Raw genomic sequence first — 19,531 nt, forward strand, 5'->3', positions numbered from 1 at the left:
ATTTTTATTTAGCACATATAGAGTAATAGTAGTAACGTTCCTGCCAAATTTCATCATGATATCTTCAACGACTTCCAAATTACAGCTTGCAAAACTTTTAAATTACCTTCTTGTAAAAGTGGGCGGTGCCACGCCCATTGTCCAAAATCTTACTAATTTTCTATTCTGCGTCATAACTTCAACCCATCTACCAAGTTTCGTCGCTTTATCTGTCTTTTGTAATGAGTTATCGCACTTTTTCGGTTTTTCGAAATTTTCGATATCGAAAAAGTGGGCGTGGTTATAGTCCGATATCGTTCATTTTAAATAGCGATCTGAGATGAGTGCTCAGGAATCTACATACCAAATTTCATCAAGATACCTCAAAATTTACTCAAGTTATCGTGTTAACGGACGGACGGACGGACGGACGGACGGACGGACGGACGGACGGACGGACATGGCTCAATCAAATTTTTTTTCGATCCTGATTATTTTGATATATGGAAGTCTATATCTATCTCGATTCCTTTATATATGTACAACCAACCGTTATCCAATCAAACTTAATATACTCTGTGAGCTCTGCTCAACTGAGTATAAAAATGTTAATATCTTTACAGTATATAAGTAAATTATGTCAACATTCAACTCCAGTAATGATATGGTGCAACAAAATACAAAAATAAAAGAAAATTTCAAAATAGGCGTGGCTCCGCCCTTTTTCATTTAATTCGTCTAGAATACTTTTAATGCCATAAGTCGAACAAAAATTTACCAATCCTTGTGAAGTTTGGTAGGGGCTTAGACTCTAGGACGATAACTGTTTTCTGTGAAAAAGGGCGAAATCGGTTGAAGACATGCCCAGTTTTTATACACAGTCGACCGTCTGTCCATCCGCTCGGCCGTTAACACGATAACTTGAGCAAAAATCGATATATCTTTACTAAACTCAGTTCACGTAATTATCTGAACTCACTTTGTATTGGTATAAAATATGGCCGAAATCCGACTATGACCACGCCCCCTTTTTCGATATCGAAAATTACGAAAAATCAAAAAAATTCCATAATTCTTTACCAAATACGAAAAAAGGGATGAAACATGGTAATTGGATTGGTTTATTGACGCAAAATATAACTTTGGAAAAAACTTTGTAAAATGGGTGTGACACCTACCATATTAAGTAGAAGAAAATGAAAAAGTTCTACAAGGCGAAATCAACAGCCCTTGGAATCTTGGCAGGAATACTGTTAGTGTTATTGAATAGAAATACCCCCATGAATATAAATTAAGACTATCAAAATGAAAGAAGAGGGAACGACGCACAGTGGCGCCTCTGCCGTTAAAGCATGGCAAAAATCAAAAAAATCATGAAAGCGTTCGCTAAATCTAATACATGTTTCTAATAGAGAATTTTCCGGGGATTAAGAATATGTTTTTCACAGAAAATTATAGTTTACTAGGTAGAGCCGCTCAAAGTTGACCAATTTTCAACATTGGGAAAAATTTGAAATTTTTCTTCTTTTTCGTTGTATTTAAAATGGTTTTGTGAGTAAACCAGGCGGCCGGTTGTCGTTTTCTTATATAGCAATGAAAGCTAATTTAATTTAGGATTGAAACAAAAAAAAAAAAAATGTTTTTTTTTCTTAAAAGTTGGGGGATATACCGGTTTTTCGAAATGCCTATTTTTAGGCCCTTTTTAAGACTTTGATGGAAAAAAAATATGTTAAAATATGTGCTCCGTCAAATTAACAGTAGTTATTTGTGAAATATTCAGTTACTAAATTCATAAAGTCTACCTGCGTCCAGCTGCAACTTCACTTTTTACATCAAATAAAGTTAAACAACCTTGGGCATAAATACGCGCCTGAGCGGGTATATATAATTCAGTACGGCCGTAAGGTCGTTTTTGTTGTTGGAACTTGTTAACAACATACATTGTTTTAGTTACGAATTGTATACTTGAAATTCATTGTAATAATTTCAGTAGGTATATAAAGCTATCCATCATACAATGCACATTATCATCCGTCTTTTGGAGATTAAGGAACTAAGTATTCTGTTTACTTAAATAAAGTGAATAGTATTTTTAAATATAGTTCACAGTTTAATATTTACTCAGATACACTCGAAGCCAATTCTAATATGTATCTAGAAAACTCGAAAATATTTGCGGTGTTTAAATCTACAGAGTCAAGACGGGACTTCGTTGAGGCTATTATGAGAGAATTAGCGAGTGAAGCAAGCATTAAAGAAAAGGAAGGCCCGCAAGAAAAAATTGGTTTACAATACATTATGATAGAAAGAAAATGGAAGGACATCTATCGTAACAATTCAAAATTTCTAAGTAAGCATGAAAAGTGGCTAGCTGACAAAACTTTTTTGGACGAAGAAACGCCTAGCACGTCAACCAATCCAACTAGAGGGAGACCAACAAAACCCATAGAAAAGTGTTCTACAAGGAAAAGGAAACTGTCTGATACCACAAAAGCTATGGCCAAATATAAAAAAGACGAAGAAAACGTGAAGTCTCATATAATAGAAGCAGTTGCGGTAGCAAGCCCAGTGCGACTGATGAGGATCAAAAACAGCATTCCCCCACCCCCAAATGCGCTTCCTAGGAAAAACACTCCCCAAGAAGCTTTGGCGCTGTTTATAGATCTCGGTTTTAAGAAGAAAAAATATATTATATTGCGTAAGTCATTATTGCAACGTAATGCCGATATTTTACCTGGATACAAAAAAAATTACTCAAGCCAAGAAAGAAGCAGTTCCTCTAAGTCCCAAAATAACCGAAGTATCAGCTGAAATTGAGCTACAAAACTTAATGGATCATACGTCTAAACGACTCCTTCAAAGTTTTACTGAAGAAATCACTGCCAAAGAAGCTAGCATTGATAACTAAGTGGGGCTGTGATGGATCATCAGGACAAAGCGCATATAAACAAAGAATAAATGTAGACGATGAAACAATTACAGATAGTAATATGTTTATGGCTTCTATCGTTCCATTACGACTAAAAGATGAAGCTTAAGAATATTGGAAAAATCCACGTCCGTCATCAACAATATTGTGCCGCCCGATATTATTTAAATACGAGAAGGAGTCTTCAGAACTCATAAAAGCTACAGTGAGCGATATAAAAAATCAATTTGCCAAATTAGAACCAACAATAATTGAAATTGAAGAGGGGAATGTCATTACAATAAAGCATGATTTTCTTCTAACAATGGTCGATGGAAAAGTTTTGAACAAATACGACATCTACAATGAAATGTGCAATTTGTAAGAAGAGCCAAAAGGACTTTGAAAATATTGATGATTCAATAACTGACGAACTGAATTATGAGTATGCAGTATCTCCTTTGCATGCTAGGATAAGATGTATGGAATTTGTTTTGAAGCTGGCTTATACACTACCACAACAAGGAGAAATTGTCAACGACAATACAACATGTAAGGAGAACCAAAACAGGAGAAAAAAAATAATTCAGGATGCATTCTATAAAGAGATTGGCCTTAGAGTTGACTGCCCAAAGTATGGATACGGAAATACAAATGATGGTAACTCCTCAAGAAGATTTTTTGAAAACGATGAAGTGACTGCTCGCATAACAGGAGTTGATAGAGATATTGTGAAAAGATTGGGAGTAATTTTAAATATTTTAAACTGCCATGAACCAGTTAATGGACCCAAATTTGGAGAATATGCATCTAAAACTACAGAGTTGCTGCATCAAAATTATCCTGAGAAGAAACTTACACCAACGGTACATAAATTTTTGGCACATGGAAAAAAATTAATGGAGTGTCATTGCTTACCATTAGGAGAATTGTCTGAAGAAGCTCAAGAATCTAAGAACAAGGACTACAAAAGATATAAATGTATGAACACCTACAAAGTATCATGAGTTAGACAAAACGAAGACCTTTTTATCATGTTAGCTATCTCTTCTGATCCAGTCATATCATCTATGAGGTATGTAAGAACACGAAAAGATCTTACAGATGCGTATAGCTCAGAAATGGTTGCTTTGTTAGATATATGTTCCAGTGACGATTACTATGTTAAGATAAAATAAGTTTCTCACTTCTTATAACAACAATGAAAAAGAGATTTACTAATCAATTTTATGCCTTTATTGAAAAATAAGATATCTATGTACAAGTTAATTTTTTATTTCAAATAAAAGAATTAATTAATTTAGTAATTTATAAATATATACTTTTCATTATTGCATTTCTCTAAAGTTTATCAAATTTATTTTAAAGCTTAGGCATTTTGCATTCAAACGAGTATTAAATTTTTATAGAAATCAATACGTCTATCGAGTTTGGTACAAATTGGTAAAGCGGTTACTAAGCTCAAACTTTTTAGCATAAATGGACAGTGCCACTCCCCTTTTCCAAAATTCATTGGCTGTTTAATCTTTAGCTCAAATAAAATTTCATTGAACCACTTTCAATAACTTTTAGTTATTAATAAAATATATATTTGGCTTGTAAATTAAAAAAAAACATGTAAAATTTTACGATGAATTTTGAAGCACCTTGTTATTGTGGGACCAAAAACGGACATTTGAGTTTTATAAGAGTATTGCCATTTAAAAGAAACAATACGTCTATCGATTTTGGTAGTTATTGATTACGTGACTACTGAGATAAAACTTTTTATCATAAGTGGGCAGTGCCACGCTTTCTTATCAAAATCATTATTTTATCTTATTTAATGCTTAAATACGTCATTATAAGAAAAATCTCATTTTATTTTTTTTTTATTTTTTACTAAAAACATTTTGTTTTTGCATTTTTCTAAAAATTTTCGACTTTGACGAATTTTTTTGAAGCACCCTGTACTGTGACAATCTGAGCTTTCACGCCATAAAACTTCAAATAATTAGCGTTATATGCATTTAAAATTTTTAAAATATCTTCATTGGTTCAAAAGTTATGATTTTTGCAAAGAAAAAACTCAAAAGGCGCCACTGTGCGACGATGCGGACATTGTCACCAACGTACACGGCAATTGTGGAAGTATAATATCGGTTTGCGCGTAAAGTGTTGGTAAATTTTATAAATAAATATTTTAATAAAAAAAAGAACATTGTTTTCCTTCAATAGATATAAAAGAAATATATGTTCAAATATATTACACAATGCCCAGTGTCACCTGTCGGTGACCTCCCCCTTAAAAAAGGGGAGGTTAGCTATACAAATTTTATGTTTTTCTTTTGAGGTATACTATGTATAACTATTTCATTCAGTTATATAAATTGTTTTATTTTTCGCAAACATAGCTATGGGAATTGACGGGTTAAGTTAAAATTTCCCATTTCCTTGTTTAAAGCGGTCGTGTGCGAGTGGTCGTACCTTCGAATTATTCGAAACGAATCTAATCGAATAGTTCGAACAATCCGACTAATTGGAATAATTTAGAGAATTGCTTCTTGGGTTTTAAATTTAATTTTTGGGCGATAATTTTTCTAAAGATTTTGAGTATAATAAGAAGAAATTGAAAACGTCAACGAGTAGGATAATTGCTTTTACTATTGATTTCATGGAGTGAGGTCGATCAATATAATCGAATGAGTAATAAATAATCTTTTATGAATGGTTTACAATTATTTACGTTGTTCAGGACATTATTAATAAATGTAACAGAAAATAAGTGAGACTAAAATTAGAAAGAATAGCTATCCAACAAGAAAAGTAGGCTAATGCAAGTTTGTTTTTGGAGCTTTTCTAGAATAAACATTAAGCTTACCAACTTTCATTGTTTTCTCTTTAGCTTAGAGTAAGAATCCATATTCATTTGGTTTGTTTTATTTCATAATGAATTATAAATAAATATGGCAAAAATGGGAATGCTGCCGTTCTGTCTCATTACGAAGGCACTTAGGTATTTCAGGTAAGGGGCCACCGAAATTTAGGTGCGTAGGTGGCCATGGTTTTTTAGGGCAGGAATAATACCGGGCGTCGCAACAACACCCGCGGCGCCCCCTATGTATATTCGGCCCTTTTTTGTCTTTTATCTTACTTTTCGTTCTAATTTTCAGCCTTTTTTTATTTTGATTTTCAGCGTTTGGGTAACCGGTCATTTCCGGTTCGGTAATTTTTTTTCTGTTCGTTTGATTTTTTTTTATTTTCAATTCGATTTATTTTGAATTTCGTTTTTGAATGTTTAACGGTTTGTCCGTGGCATCTGGTTCGACCGGATGTCGTTTTCTATTGAATTTTAAGTGTTTTGAGTCGTCTCTGCGCTTTTGTTTTTTTTTTTTTAAGGCATGATATGACCTTTTTCCTGTTTATGGCGCAGGACAGCAGAGTTGGCAAGAACCCCGCCCAGCCGACATGACTAGCCATAGAGCACCCCTAGATCATGCCGACTGCCTTCCTTGCTGCTCCACTGTAGATGCGATCCCATAACAAATTTACTGAAACTTATCAGAGCAGCTACAGACCTGGTAAATCTACCCGAAAAAACACAAATAAAACACGAAAAGGAACTGCCAGTTACCTTGTACACTACACCCAAATTTCCGTTATTCGTTATAAGATGTAACTTATCCTTCCAACTCTTCAGGGAGTTTCCGCGGCAGGTAGTTTTAGCACTCCGCTTTATCAAAAATTAATAAGAATTTTTTATTTTTTTACTCAGGCAATTTCTTTGCCCCTTTAAATGTGCATACACATATGTATATACCCATACAAAAGTATAAGCTCGGGGAAAAATGTTGTCTTATCATTTCGAGTTCCGCAATTAATAATACTTACTATTTCAATATTTCGTAACGCAGATCTTATTATATGTGTACATACATACTTAAGTATGGCTATATGCATCTGTGATTCCCCGTAAACTGTAGCCGGACTGGCGGCACTCGTACCTATAAAAGCAATTGCCGTCGGACGTTTTGTTATCAAACTCACTTCAGCACCCAAGCAAGAGCAATAGCGCGCCATTACGAGCAATCAAGCTTAATAATTTGTTTTACTCAAACACACAAAACCTTAACCGAAATGAACTTCAACAAATTTTTTATCTTTTTGGCTGTGGTTTTTGCTGTGTTCGCTGGACAAACTGAGGCGGGTTGGCTAAAGAAGATCGGAAAGAAAATCGTAAGTACTTTTCAATTTTTTCTCATGAATGCTTTGAAAAACTGTATATTTGTGGAAAACTAATTTTGTTCTTTATATTCGCATAGGAACGTATTGGCCAGCACACGAGGGATGCCACCATTCAGGGCCTTAGTGTAGCTCAACAGGCTGCCAATGTTGCAGCCACCGCACGGGGTTAGAACTGATTTCCAGATATTAAAAAATCATCAGCCTTTCAAGATGTACCCTTTGATAGTTCCTATTTCATTATTTATTTTACCATCAAACAATTTATTATAAAATTCATATAAGTAAGAGTTTAGAAAATAAAAAAGCTTATCAAAACTACTTGGCTTTTTTTGAAGGAATTTGCTCCTTTTTACGTTTGAGACCTGAGGAGAGAAAACTCTGAGCAAGGACTTATCAAAAGCAGATGTTTCGCATTGATTCTTTCCCTTGCCAAGACGTTGATTTAAATTAGAGCTTACGATTTCTTCTCGAACACAAGCGAGATTTTCGAGACCCAAGAAATCGAGAACTCGACTTCTCGAGAGATGTTCGTGTCTCGAAGTACTCGTAAATCTCGCGAGCTTCTCGACATAAACTAATTGCTGTATGGACAGTATTTATAAACTTGGTTTTTTTTACTTGTGACTTTTTTGTTGATTATATTGCTTTCCGATGACATTTAACTCAAAACATATTTATTATACATATCATTTTGTTCACAATATTTTATTTTTTTAACGAGACATCGAGAACACGGCTTCTCGCGAGATTCACGAATCTCGAAATACTCGTAATGCTCGCGAGCTTCTCGACTTTCAATTCAGTCGCTGTATTGGCACTATTCTATACATATTGGTGTTTTTTACTTGTAGTTTTGTGGACGTTTTCGCTTGTGCTCCAGAAGAAATCGTAAGGTCTATATAAATCAGCCAATGAATCGATTAAATTGAATGTGGAGAAGCTCGCGAGCCTTACGAGTAATACGAGATTCAATAATCTCGAGAGAAGGCCGAGACTCGCGAGAAATCTCTTCTCAAACAAGCTCGGGAAATCGTAAGATCTACTTTAAATGCAATATTGTTCATATATCCTAGGGTTTATTTCTTTCTTCCTTCGGAGATACATACATCTGTCTCTTGGCAATGTATGAATGATATCGGTGTAGAAGAGTTGAAGTAAACCAAAAATATTGTGAAAAAGGCGGTTGCGCCATGGACGTTACTAAATATGTAAAACAAATCCTGTCTACTAACGAGATCCAGACGTAATGCAAAACTGCCATAGTTAACAGCTTACAGAGAATGACTTGTAGTAGGGAATAGTCTTTTTGACGCATATAGACGAACGCTGTCTTTCAGATGATGCGGAGGAGCCGGGAGACAGTTCTTGCATTGCGATCACGGGGCGACTAATGCCAGGGATCTAACTATTTTTTCTTGTTGCAGCACTGTGGACTTAATCTTCTTGGAACGGTATTTAGGTCCCGACCGGCCAATTTGTTGGGAAACTTTAAAAGGAGCACGAAACAAATTGGAAGAGAACCTCGGCCTAGATTACTTCGGAAGCATATGGCGTCTTGTATTTATTATACCCAGTTGAGCAGAGCTCACAGAGTATATTAACTTTGATTGGATAACGGTTGGTTGTACAGGTATAAAGGAATCGAGATAGATATAGACTTCCATATATCAAAATCATCAGTATCGAAAAAAATTTGATTGAGCCATGTCCGTCCGTCCGCCCGTCCGTTAACACGATAACTTGAGTAAATTTTGAGGTATCTTGATAAAATTTGGTATGTAGGTTCCTGGGCACTCATCTCAGATCGCTATTTAAAATGAACGATATCGGACAATAACCACGCCCACTTTTTCGATATCGAAAATTTCGAAAAATCGAAAAAGTGCGATATTTCATTACCAAAGACAGATAAAGCGATGAAACTTGGTAGGTGAGTTGAACTTATGACGCAGAATAGAAAACTAGTAAAATTTTGGATAATGGGCGTGGCACCGCCCGCTTTTTAAAGAAAGTAATTTAGAAGTTCTGCAAGCTGTAATTTGGAAGTCGTTGAAGATATCATGATGAAATTTGGCAGGAACGTTACTCCTATTACTATATGTATGCCTAATAAAAATTAGCAAAATCGGAGAACGACCACGCCCACTTTAAAAAAAAAATTTTAAGTCAAATTAAAAAATGTTAATATCTTTACAGTATATAAGTAAATTATGTCAACATTCAACTCCAGTAATGATATGGTGCAACAAAATACAAAAATAAAAGAAAATTTCAAAATGGGCGTGGCTCCGCCCTTTTTCATTTAATTCGTCTAGAATACTTTTAATGCCATAAGTCGAACAAAAATTTACCAATCCTTGTGAAGTTTGGTAGGGGCTTAGACTCTAGGACGATAACTGTTTTCTGTGAAAAAGGGCGAAATCGGTTGAAGACATGCCCAGTTTTTATACACAGTCGACCGTCTGTCCATCCGCTCGGCCGTTAACACGATAACTTGAGCAAAAATCGATATATCTTTACTAAACTCAGTTCACGTAATTATCTGAACTCACTTTGTATTGGTATAAAATATGGCCGAAATCCGACTATGACCACGCCCCCTTTTTCGATATCGAAAATTACGAAAAATCAAAAAAATTCCATAATTCTTTACCAAATACGAAAAAAGGGATGAAACATGGTAATTGGATTGGTTTATTGACGCAAAATATAACTTTAGAAAAAAACTTTGTAAAGTGGGTGTGACACCTACCATATTAAGTAGAAGAAAATGAAAAAGTTCTGCAGGGTGAAATTAAAAGCCCTTGGAATTTTGGCAGGAATACTGTTCGTAGTATTATATATATAAATAAATTAGCGGTATCCAACAGATGATGTTCTGGGTCACCCTGGTCCACATTTTGGTCGATATCTCGAAAACGCCTTCACATGTACAACTAACACCACTCCCTTTTAAAACCCTCATTAACCTGATTTGATACCCATATTGTACAAACGCATTCTAGAGTCACGCCTGGTCCACCTTTATGGCGATATCTCGAAAAGGCGTCCACCTATAGAACTAAGGTCCACGCCCTTTTAAAATAATCTTTAACACCTTTCATTTGATACCCATAACGTACAAACAAATTCTAGAGTCACGCCTGGTCCACCTTTATGGCGATATCTCGAAAAGGCGTCCACCTATAGAACTAAGGTCCACGCCCTTTTAAAATAATCTTTAACACCTTTCATTCGATACCCATAACGTACAAACAAATTCTAGAGTCACACCTGGTCCACCTTTATGGCGATATCTCGAAAAGGCATCCACCTATAGAACTAAGGCCCACTCCCTTTTAAAATACTCTTTAACACCTTTCATTTGATACCCATAACGTACAAACAAATTCTAGAGTCACACCTGGTCCACCTTTATGGCGATATCTCGAAAAGGCATCCACCTATAGAACTAAGGCCCACGCCCTTTTAAAATACTCTTTAACACCTTTCATTTGATACCCATAACGAACAAACAAATTCTAGAGTCACGCCTGGTCCACCTTTATGGCGATATCTCGAAAAGGCGTCCACCTATAGAACTAAGGTCCACGCCCTTTTAAAATAATCTTTAACACCTTTCATTTGATACCCATAACGTACAAACAAATTCTAGAGTCACACCTGGTCCACCTTTATGGCGATATCTCGAAAAGTCATCCACCTATAGAACTAAGGTCCACGCCCTTTTAAAATACTCTTTAACACCTTTCATTTGATACCCATAGCGTACAAACAAATTCTAGTGTCAGCCCTGTTCCACCTTTATGGCGATATCCCTAAATGGCGTCCATCTATAGAACTATGGCCTACTCCCTCTTAAAATACTCTTTAATACCTTCCATTTGATAAACATGTCAAACAAACACATTCCAGGGTTACCATAGGTTCATTTTCTTTTATGGTGATTTTCCCTTATTTTGTCTCCATATCTCTCAACTGAGTATGTAATGTTCAGTTACACCCGAACTTAGACTTCCTTACTTGTTTTTTATTTAAGTTGGTGAAAGTGAAAATGTCAAAAGAAGCTATCTGAAGGATTGTTATACTCCAATTAAATTCTTACTTAAAGAAGTACGTACAATGAAAATCGAAACAGACAAATTTCAATAATTGTGGAGGTCCACACCTATTCCATATTTTGTAAAAACAGAGAATTGCGTACAAATTCTCTGGTAAAAATTTACGCGCTGAGCACCACCTGGTGTCAAATAGCTGTACCTGAGGTTAGTTGATTCTCACCACAATCAATCTAGCCACTAACCATGTCAAGCTTATCAATCTACCACTTCAATATCGACCCGATTTCTTTCTACGTATCCGGTTTAGTATCATCCCTAAATGTTTGACGGAAGTTACTGTTCAGGGGTTCTGTTTTACATCCTTTCATGTCAAAATAGTTGTCCAAGGTTGGTGTAGTTTTTTGTGATGCTTTCAAATGTTCGCTGAAAATACATATTTAAGTATTTACAGGCAATAAAATGCTAACTAAATGCAACGTAGAAATAGCAGAACATTTGCTTTTCCGTGATTTTATTGAGAGAGTGTAAAGATTTAAGTGGATGTATTTTGATTAAGTATGCGCCGGTTAGGCTCTATAATTTTGCTGTGCATTTGGTGGCATAAACGCCAAAAAAATTAAATTTGTGTAAAATTGTATACTAAATTTGAGTGCTTTTTGTTATTATAGATGATCGGCAACAAGATAATCAAGCCAGGCGGTGCTGAACCTGATGACTTTGAGAAGTCTATTGCCCAGGCGTTGTTGGAGCTGGAGGCCAACAGTGACTTAAAACCCTATCTGAGGGACTTGAACATCACTCGTGCTCGCGAGATTGAGTTCGGCAGCAAAAAGGTTTGCTATTTTGATTTGTTCATTAAAACTTATTTACATAATGTTAGTATTTTAGGCCGTCATCATCTATGTACCAATCCCACAACAAAAGACGTTCCAAAAAATCCAAATAATATTGGTGCGTGAGTTGGAGAAGAAATTCTCTGGCAAACATGTGGTTGTTGTAGGTGAACGCAAAATCTTGCCTAAACCTACACGTAAAGCAAGAAACCCATTAAAGCAAAAGAGACCGCGATCACGTACCTTGACCGCCGTCTATGATGCTATTTTGGAAGATTTAGTATTCCCAGCGGAAATTGTTGGCAAACGCATCCGTGTTAAGCTGGACGGTTCACAATTGATTAAGGTGCATTTGGATAAAAACCAACAAACCACCATTGAACACAAAGTAAGTTAAAGCAGACACAAAAGAGCAAAAGTGAATATAACGCTATGTGCTGAAATTCACTTTCGAGTGATATTGTATGTCTAGCTTATTTTGCCGAAATTGCGGAATAGAGCAAGAGAATTATAGTGGAAGTGAAATGCAGCACATACCTGATATCCATGTCACGAAACGTATGTATTCGTCCTTGTGTTTTTTGCTGATTAATATATCAAAATCAGTGATTGTCAAAAGGGACGTACATTAAATTTCATTGTCTCGTTATTGCCTTCAAATCGTGTTTGAGCGCTGATGGCATTTCCAAACATTGAAAACAGAGCTGAAGCAAAAATTGTATGAAAAAACTGCAAAAATAGCAAATTAATCATGGTTCATGAAATTAGATTTTTTTCTTTAAATATTAAAAAAATGTATAGTTTTTGTTAATATTTTTTTTTATTCATAACTATCGTCCATGGTTCAACTATACTATCGTCTCTGTGTTTTTAGTTGATCGATTTACATAGATCTTCGATTGTCAAAAGGGACGTAAAGTAAATTCCGGTCTCGTTATTGTCTTCAGAACGCCCTTTCGGTATTTAGACATTTCCATACATTGGGGACAACTTCTTCAGTACCTACCTTATGAATACAATAAATTTGTGCTTTTTTTTTTTGCCACGTTCTTGTGTTGTTTATTGATCGCTTATAAAGATTAATAATTGTCAAAAAGAACGTAAATTAAATTGAGATCAAACTTAAAATTTACAACTCTTTTTTATACTCTGGAAAGAGAAGAGAAGGTTAAAGTTTGTTTACATACGCACACAAATTAAAATTTTTCTCTTGAATTGTGTCCGCCGTTTTGCCTCCCGTTGGCCGTATTAATGCACTTGGTGATATGGGACTTCCTACTTTGGCGGTAAATCAACAATTTTACCCTGAATATTGCTACAAGATATACATTTTGAACAATTCAAAGGGTGAAACTTACAATATATTAACTTTTAATAAATACATAAAACCATCCTTGCAGCTGCATATATTAAATGTATTCCTCTTTTCATTTTCAGGTTGACACCTTCACGTCTGTGTACAAAAAACTTACTGGACGGGATGTGACTTTCGAATTTCCAGATAACTTTTTGAGTGTTTAAGTTTTAGCCTATACGGATAAGGGGAATGATAAATAATTCTGAAATCAGAAACGCCTTTCAAAACGTATTTGATAAAAAGTAATAAACAAACTTTAAAAGAACACAGTTACATCTTTTGATTTGGTATACTTCGTCTCAGTAGACTTCAGATGTATTGGCTAATATTTGTGGAGATCCATAATGCAGACTTCTTTTACCTGCTGGTTTCTAAACACGCGAATCTGGCTCTTATATAATAATTATTGCAAAAATTTTATTTATGTATGTAGATCGTTGCCTGGCACACTTTCCTTTTTAACACCATATATACCTATCCTAATAGAAAGATCGTAAGTTTTGTTAAGAAGGACGTATCTCAAACATCTACACTAACAACACAATTGAGACATTTTGTCTCTGGGCGTTGAAACCTTTGACAACGTTACAAAATTGCCTGATGATGATTACGTTGGCGGTTTTCGAAATGGTTCCCTAGCAATATGCCAGTAAATGTTTCATTCTTTTCAGTTTCTCTTAGAAAACATAATAATTGAAATTCAATTATAAGCCGGTGTTAAGCTCATGAATTCTTAAAATATAAGTATAACCCCATTTAATTTGTTGCGTCCCTCCCACAAATTGTCATCCTCCCAGCAGCTCCTTGCAGCAGGACTGCTCCATATTCTCTTACTCCGGGAAGGCATCGAATCCAATCCGGGTCCCACTCATGATCCCGGTCCACCACTACCTTCCAGCAGGCCCGCTGCTCAGCAAGCCACAACAAGTATCCGCTGCTGCTCGCGCCCCACGGCGCCAACAGCTGCTACCACTCATAACTACTACCTTCGTAGTAGAGTCGGTAGCAATGCCCTGCCCCCGTCTTCTCCCCCCCCCCCCCCCCCCCCCCCTCTTTTCTGGCAGCAATCGTGCAGGTCAAGGAAACAGACTCTTAATCCCTACCTCCGTTTGCACCGTTTGCCAGCACAGAATATATATGTTTGCGACATCCGCCCAATGCAGCTCCTGCCTTGGGTGGTGCCACTTTCCTAGATGTTCTGGTCTCCGCGACGGCAGCCCCCCAACGGGTTTCATCACGCCATGTTGCCAGGTCGCAAACCCAAATCATCCGGGTACCCTAATGCTTGCCCAAGGACGCCCAGTCCAAGGGCCACAACAGCATTTGCGTCCTGGCCTTCCACAACCCAGGCGCAGTCACCCGTCACTTACCCCCAGAGTGGCGGCGTCTCCCCTTATGCACTTCAGAATTCTGCAGTTAAACTGTAATGGACTAACCGGGAAGATTACGGAGATAGTCGATTTCATGAAGCGGCACAACATCCACATTGCTGCGATTCAAGAGACTAAACTCACAGTAAGATCTGCATTGCAGACCTGCTCTGGGTATAATGTCCACAGCAAAGACCGCGAGAGCGGAAATAGAGGCGGCCTCGCGTTTATCATACACCATTCTGTGCAATATTATATATTTGATCCTGGCATCAACCGCAGGGACAATGTCTTAGAACGTCAAGGCCTATCTGTCCGGTCAGGCGATGCAAACCTTGAAATCATCAACATCTATATCCCTCCTGCCACCTGTTGCTCCAGTGGATACCGCCCTAATATCAGAGCGTTACTCACTGGCAACAATCGCATTATCTTAGGCGATTTCAATGCCCATCACGATCTATGGCACTCAAACATGCGGGCGGACAGTAGGGGTGAGATGTTGGCGGATCAAATAGAAGAAACGACGTTCTGCACAATAAACGGAGACGCCCCACACGTATGGTAGGAAGCTGTCACAGTTCGCCAGATATCTCAATCGTGAGCGCAGAACTCGTAAACTGCATCAACTGGCAGCCGATGGTAACAATGGCATCCGACCACCTGCCTATACTTATTTCGCTCGAGCGTACCGCCGACTTCATCGTCACCGAAAAACGCACTTTCATAAACTTCAGAAAAGGAAAGTGGGAAGAATATAAATCTTTTACAGACAACCTCTTTGCTGCCCTCCCTATCCCGACTCATGCCCGCCAAGGGGAGCGTGCCTTCCGTAAGGTCATTGAATCCGCCTCGGCACGTTTCATTCGCGCCGGGAGAATTCCCGAAATCCGGCCGCACTTCCCGGTGGAGGCCGCAAACTTAGCGAGAGAACGTGACCTTATAAGACAGCTTGATCCAGGCGAACCCCAAATAAGGGATATAAACCAACGCATCAGGTTGCTTGTGGACGAACACAAGCGGAAAAAATGGGAGGAGCACCTAAGAGGTTGTAACCTCTCTACCGGTGTGGGTAAACTTTGGTCCACCGTAAAGTCCTTAGCGAATCCGACTAAGCACAAACACAAAGCTTCCATCGGCTTTGGCGACAAAGTGCTGTCGGATGCGAAAAAATGCGCAAGCGCTTTCTGCCGACAATATAAATTGCATTCTACGGTCGACAAAGATAGACGGAGGGCCAATAAACACGCACATAAACACAAATTCAGCGCGTCACCAATCACCATCACCGCTAAAGAGGTTGAGGACGCCATTGGTCGCGCTAAACCATCCAAAGTAGTGGGCCCAGACGGCATAGCCATGCCGATGCTTAAAAGCCTAGGGAAAGAGGGTTTCAAATATTCAGCGCATGTCTTCAACCTGTCTCTTCCACCTTTGTCATACCCGAGAAAAGGAAAATGGCCAAGGTGCTCCCGCTACTAAAGCCTGGGAAACCAGCTAACATAGGATAGTCGTATCGTCCGATATCTCTCCTATCGCCAGTAGCAAAGACGCTTGAAGCCATTTTGCTCCCTTATTTCCAAGGAAATTTGCAGCTAGCCTCTCATCAGCATGGCTTCAGAAAACTCCATAGCACTACCACCGCGCTAAATGCCATTAGCACCCAGATAAATTGCGGTTTAAATCAATACCCCCACCATAGAACAGTACTCGTAGCGCTAGATCTATCAAAAAAAAGCTTTTGATACGGTCAACCATGGCTCGTTACTGCAAGACCTGGAAGGGTCTACCCTTCCCCCATGTCTTAAAAGGTGGACCGCAAATTATCTGGGTGGTCGGCTGGCATCGGTGCATTTTAGAAACGAAACATCAAAACCAAAGAGAATTAAACAAGGGGCGCCACATGGTGGTGTCCTATCCCCACTTTTGTTTAATTTCTACATATCTAAGCTACCTTCACCACCGGAAGGAGTCACAATCGTTTCCTACGCCGATGACTGCACAATAATGGCCACAGGTCCAGGCCCAAAGATCGATGAGCTATGCAATAAAATAAACGTCTATCTCCCTGATCTCTCCAGTTTTTTCGCCTCGCGAAACCTGGCATTATCACCGACTAAATCTTCCGCGACCTTATGAGCTATGCAATAAAATAAACGTCTATCTCCCTGATCTCTCCAGTTTTTTCGCCTCGCGAAACCTGGCATTATCACCGACTAAATCTTCCGCGACCTTATTTACAACATGGACGTCCCAAATGTCGACCATTTTGAACATCCACGTCGATGGCACTACGCTACCGACTGTCCTACACCCCAAAACCTTGGGTGTGACGTTTGATCAGGATCTACATTTTGGTGAGCACGCAGCCGCAATTGTTCCAAGAATTCAGAGCCGTAACAAAATCCTCAAATCCCTCGCTGGCAGCACCTGGGGAAAAGATAAAGAAACGCTCACGACTACATACAAAGCAATTAGCCAGCCGATTACGTGCTACGCGTCACCCATATGGTCGCCAAGCCTAAAAATTACCCACTACAGGCCTGCCAAAATACTGCTCTCAGAATTGCCACGGGCTGCCTTCTTATGTCCCCAGAACACCATCTGCATAATGAGGCGAGAATACTCCCCGTCAGGGAGAGAAATGAGATGCTGACCAAACAGTTCCTGTTGAATACCCAGAAACCTGAGCATCCCAATAGACATCTGATTGATGAACCAGCACCGCCTAGGGGCTTAAGAAGTCATCTCCGTAAGCATTTTGAGGAATACGGCACCTGAGAACCCAGCCGTATGAAGCGAAAAAACACAAGCAGGTCCTTGGTGAACTCCATAAACAGGCGTTGGACCTTTATGCCGGGAATTGCCCGGTGAATCCAGTACTCAAAGAAAAGTATCCAAAACTCGCGGAAGAGGAACGCATACTCCCCAGGGAAACGCGTGTAACTCTTGCTCAACTTCGTTCTGGATACTGTAACAGGTTAAACTCTTACCTATCCAGAATCAACCCCGACATACAAAATGTATGCCCCGCTTGCAATGTGTCCCCACATGACACCAACCATCTCTTCAGTTGTAATGTGTAACCAACGCCTCTAACACCCCTTTCCTTATGGTCCACCCCTGTTGAAACAGCAAGTTTCCTTGTACTCCCGTTAGAGGATATTGATGACAATTTGTGATCGGTCGCGGCTGTTAGGTGGGCGAAGCATTGCTACAACATAATAAAATTACGCAAAATAAAATACAATGTAAGATAATATAAATGACTAATTAAATACATGGTATTAAGTGACGAAGAAGTAACGAAATAAGCAATACCACGTGGCTTCTAAATCTTAATGTGTTGCTTATTCAGGTTTACGGCGCTCCTATTTCATATTACAGCCCATGAGCCGTATAGTTGTATTATACAGCTGCTGCCTATGCTAGGATCACCTATAGTGCATGTGCGGCATATAACTTTACTACTTGTGGACTTAGTTGCTTTTTTCTATCATTTCTAATACCATATTTCGCTGTATATATGGAACAAACTGAAATCTCTAATCCAGACCTTTATTCTCAGAATGAATTTTTTTTTTTTTTTTTTTTTTTTTTGAAAAACGAAATTTTTTTGGAGTTTCTTTTCGATTTTTTACAGCAGTTTGTTTTACATGCACAGAGGAATGGGATTTAGTGCTGATAGTTTTCCGTGGTACGTGGTAAACGCTAAAAGATAAATAATTCATTTTTCACGTATGTAATTATTTTATTTAAATACAAGGATAAGCATTTAGAACAATCGTCCGTTTTATTGTAAACAGATTTTAATTTGTTGGAAAAACGGACTTAAATTTTTTCATACAGTTTCATTACAAAAATTTAGTTCAAAGACCATTCGGCCGGTCATCTTTGTTCCAAAGTTATTCTATGTATTTGAACATAATCTTACAAGTCGACTGTTGTGGGGTATCTTAAAATCTCGAAAAATTAAAATTTTGGATTACATCAGTTTACAATAAAACGAGCGAAAAAATTGTTGTTTAAATATTAAGCTACTAAACAAAATAGTTTTACCATTTTATCATTATTAATGTAATTATACCTTTCATGAAAATGAAATGGTATATTAATTTCGTCACGAAACCGAAAATTGTAAGTCCTTAAAGGAAAATAGATAGACCCACCATTAAGTATACCGAAATAATCAGGTTGAAGAGCTGAGTTGATTTAGCCATGTCCGTCTGTCCGTCTGTCCGTCTGTCTGTTTGTATGCAAACTAGTCCCTCAATTTTTGAGATATCTTGATAAAATTTGGTGAGCAGGTGTATTTGGGTGTCCGATTAGACATTTGTCGGAACCGACTGGATCGGACCACTATAGCATATATCCTCCATACAACCGATTTTTCAGAAAAAGAGGATTTTTGTAATATCTTACCCAATTTAACAGATTGAAGCTTCAAACTTCACCATATACTTTCGTATATTGCCCCATATTGTTGCCTGAAAAAATTTATGAGATCGGTCGTATATATAGTATATATCCCCCACAACCGATTGTTCAGATAAGGAACTTTTCGCAATTTCTACCCCATTTTAACAGCTATAAGCTTCAAATTTCACCGATTGGTTATGTATATAGCATATATTGTTGTCTGAAAAAATCATAGAGATCGGTTGTATATATAGTATATATCTCATACAACCGATTGTTCAGATAAGAAACTTTTCGCAATTTCTACCCCATTTTAACAGCTATAAGCTTCAAATTTCACTGATTGCTTACGTATATAACATATATTGTCGTCTGAAAAA

At 37.7% G+C, this 19,531-nt stretch overlaps 2 protein-coding genes and 2 non-coding genes across 7 annotated transcripts; all 4 read left to right on the forward strand.

Moving 5' to 3' along the window:
• The first annotated feature begins 6,943 nt into the window (after positions 1 to 6,943).
• On the forward strand, positions 6,944 to 7,426 carry LOC137245798 (cecropin-1-like). Its single transcript, XM_067776994.1, has 2 exons — positions 6,944 to 7,102; positions 7,189 to 7,426. Exons 1-2 carry the CDS (start codon positions 7,004 to 7,006, stop codon positions 7,279 to 7,281), a joined length of 192 nt encoding a protein of 63 aa, XP_067633095.1. The 5' UTR covers positions 6,944 to 7,003; the 3' UTR covers positions 7,282 to 7,426.
• Positions 7,427 to 11,465: 4,039 nt separating this feature from the next.
• RpS7 (ribosomal protein S7) lies at positions 11,466 to 13,627 on the forward strand. Of its 4 annotated transcripts, none has more exons than XM_067763638.1 (4): positions 11,466 to 11,559; positions 11,841 to 12,005; positions 12,061 to 12,393; positions 13,443 to 13,627. In XM_067763638.1, exons 2-4 carry the CDS (start codon positions 11,841 to 11,843, stop codon positions 13,524 to 13,526), a joined length of 582 nt encoding a protein of 193 aa, XP_067619739.1. In that variant the 5' UTR covers positions 11,466 to 11,559; the 3' UTR covers positions 13,527 to 13,627. The 4 variants fall into 4 exon arrangements, with proteins under 4 accessions (XP_067619739.1, XP_067619738.1, XP_067619740.1 ...); XM_067763637.1 differs by lacking the exon at positions 11,466 to 11,559 and adding an exon at positions 11,564 to 11,590; XM_067763639.1 differs by lacking the exon at positions 11,466 to 11,559 and adding an exon at positions 11,592 to 11,613.
• Positions 12,572 to 12,698, forward strand: LOC137238991 (small nucleolar RNA psi18S-1377). Its single transcript, XR_010949275.1, has one exon. It is a non-coding gene; the product is annotated as a small nucleolar RNA psi18S-1377 (small nucleolar RNA).
• On the forward strand, positions 13,050 to 13,145 carry LOC137238993 (small nucleolar RNA psi18S-1377). Its single transcript, XR_010949277.1, has one exon. It is a non-coding gene; the product is annotated as a small nucleolar RNA psi18S-1377 (small nucleolar RNA).
• Positions 13,628 to 19,531: the final 5,904 nt, after the last annotated feature.

The sequence above is a fragment of the Eurosta solidaginis genome, chromosome 1 (genome assembly GCF_040869045.1).
Source record: "Eurosta solidaginis isolate ZX-2024a chromosome 1, ASM4086904v1, whole genome shotgun sequence".
NCBI lineage: Eukaryota > Metazoa > Arthropoda > Insecta > Diptera > Tephritidae > Eurosta > Eurosta solidaginis.

Coding starts and splice junctions, on each gene's coding strand:
- LOC137245798 (XM_067776994.1), top strand. CDS start 7,004: ATGAACTTCAACAAATTTTTTATCTTTTTGGCTGTGGTTTTTGCTGTG. Junction 7,103..7,188: donor AGAAGATCGGAAAGAAAATC/GTAAGTACTTTT, acceptor ATATTCGCATAG/GAACGTATTGGCCAGCACAC.
- RpS7 (XM_067763637.1), top strand. Junction 12,006..12,060: donor TTGAGTTCGGCAGCAAAAAG/GTTTGCTATTTT, acceptor TTAGTATTTTAG/GCCGTCATCATCTATGTACC. Junction 12,394..13,442: donor AAACCACCATTGAACACAAA/GTAAGTTAAAGC, acceptor TTTCATTTTCAG/GTTGACACCTTCACGTCTGT.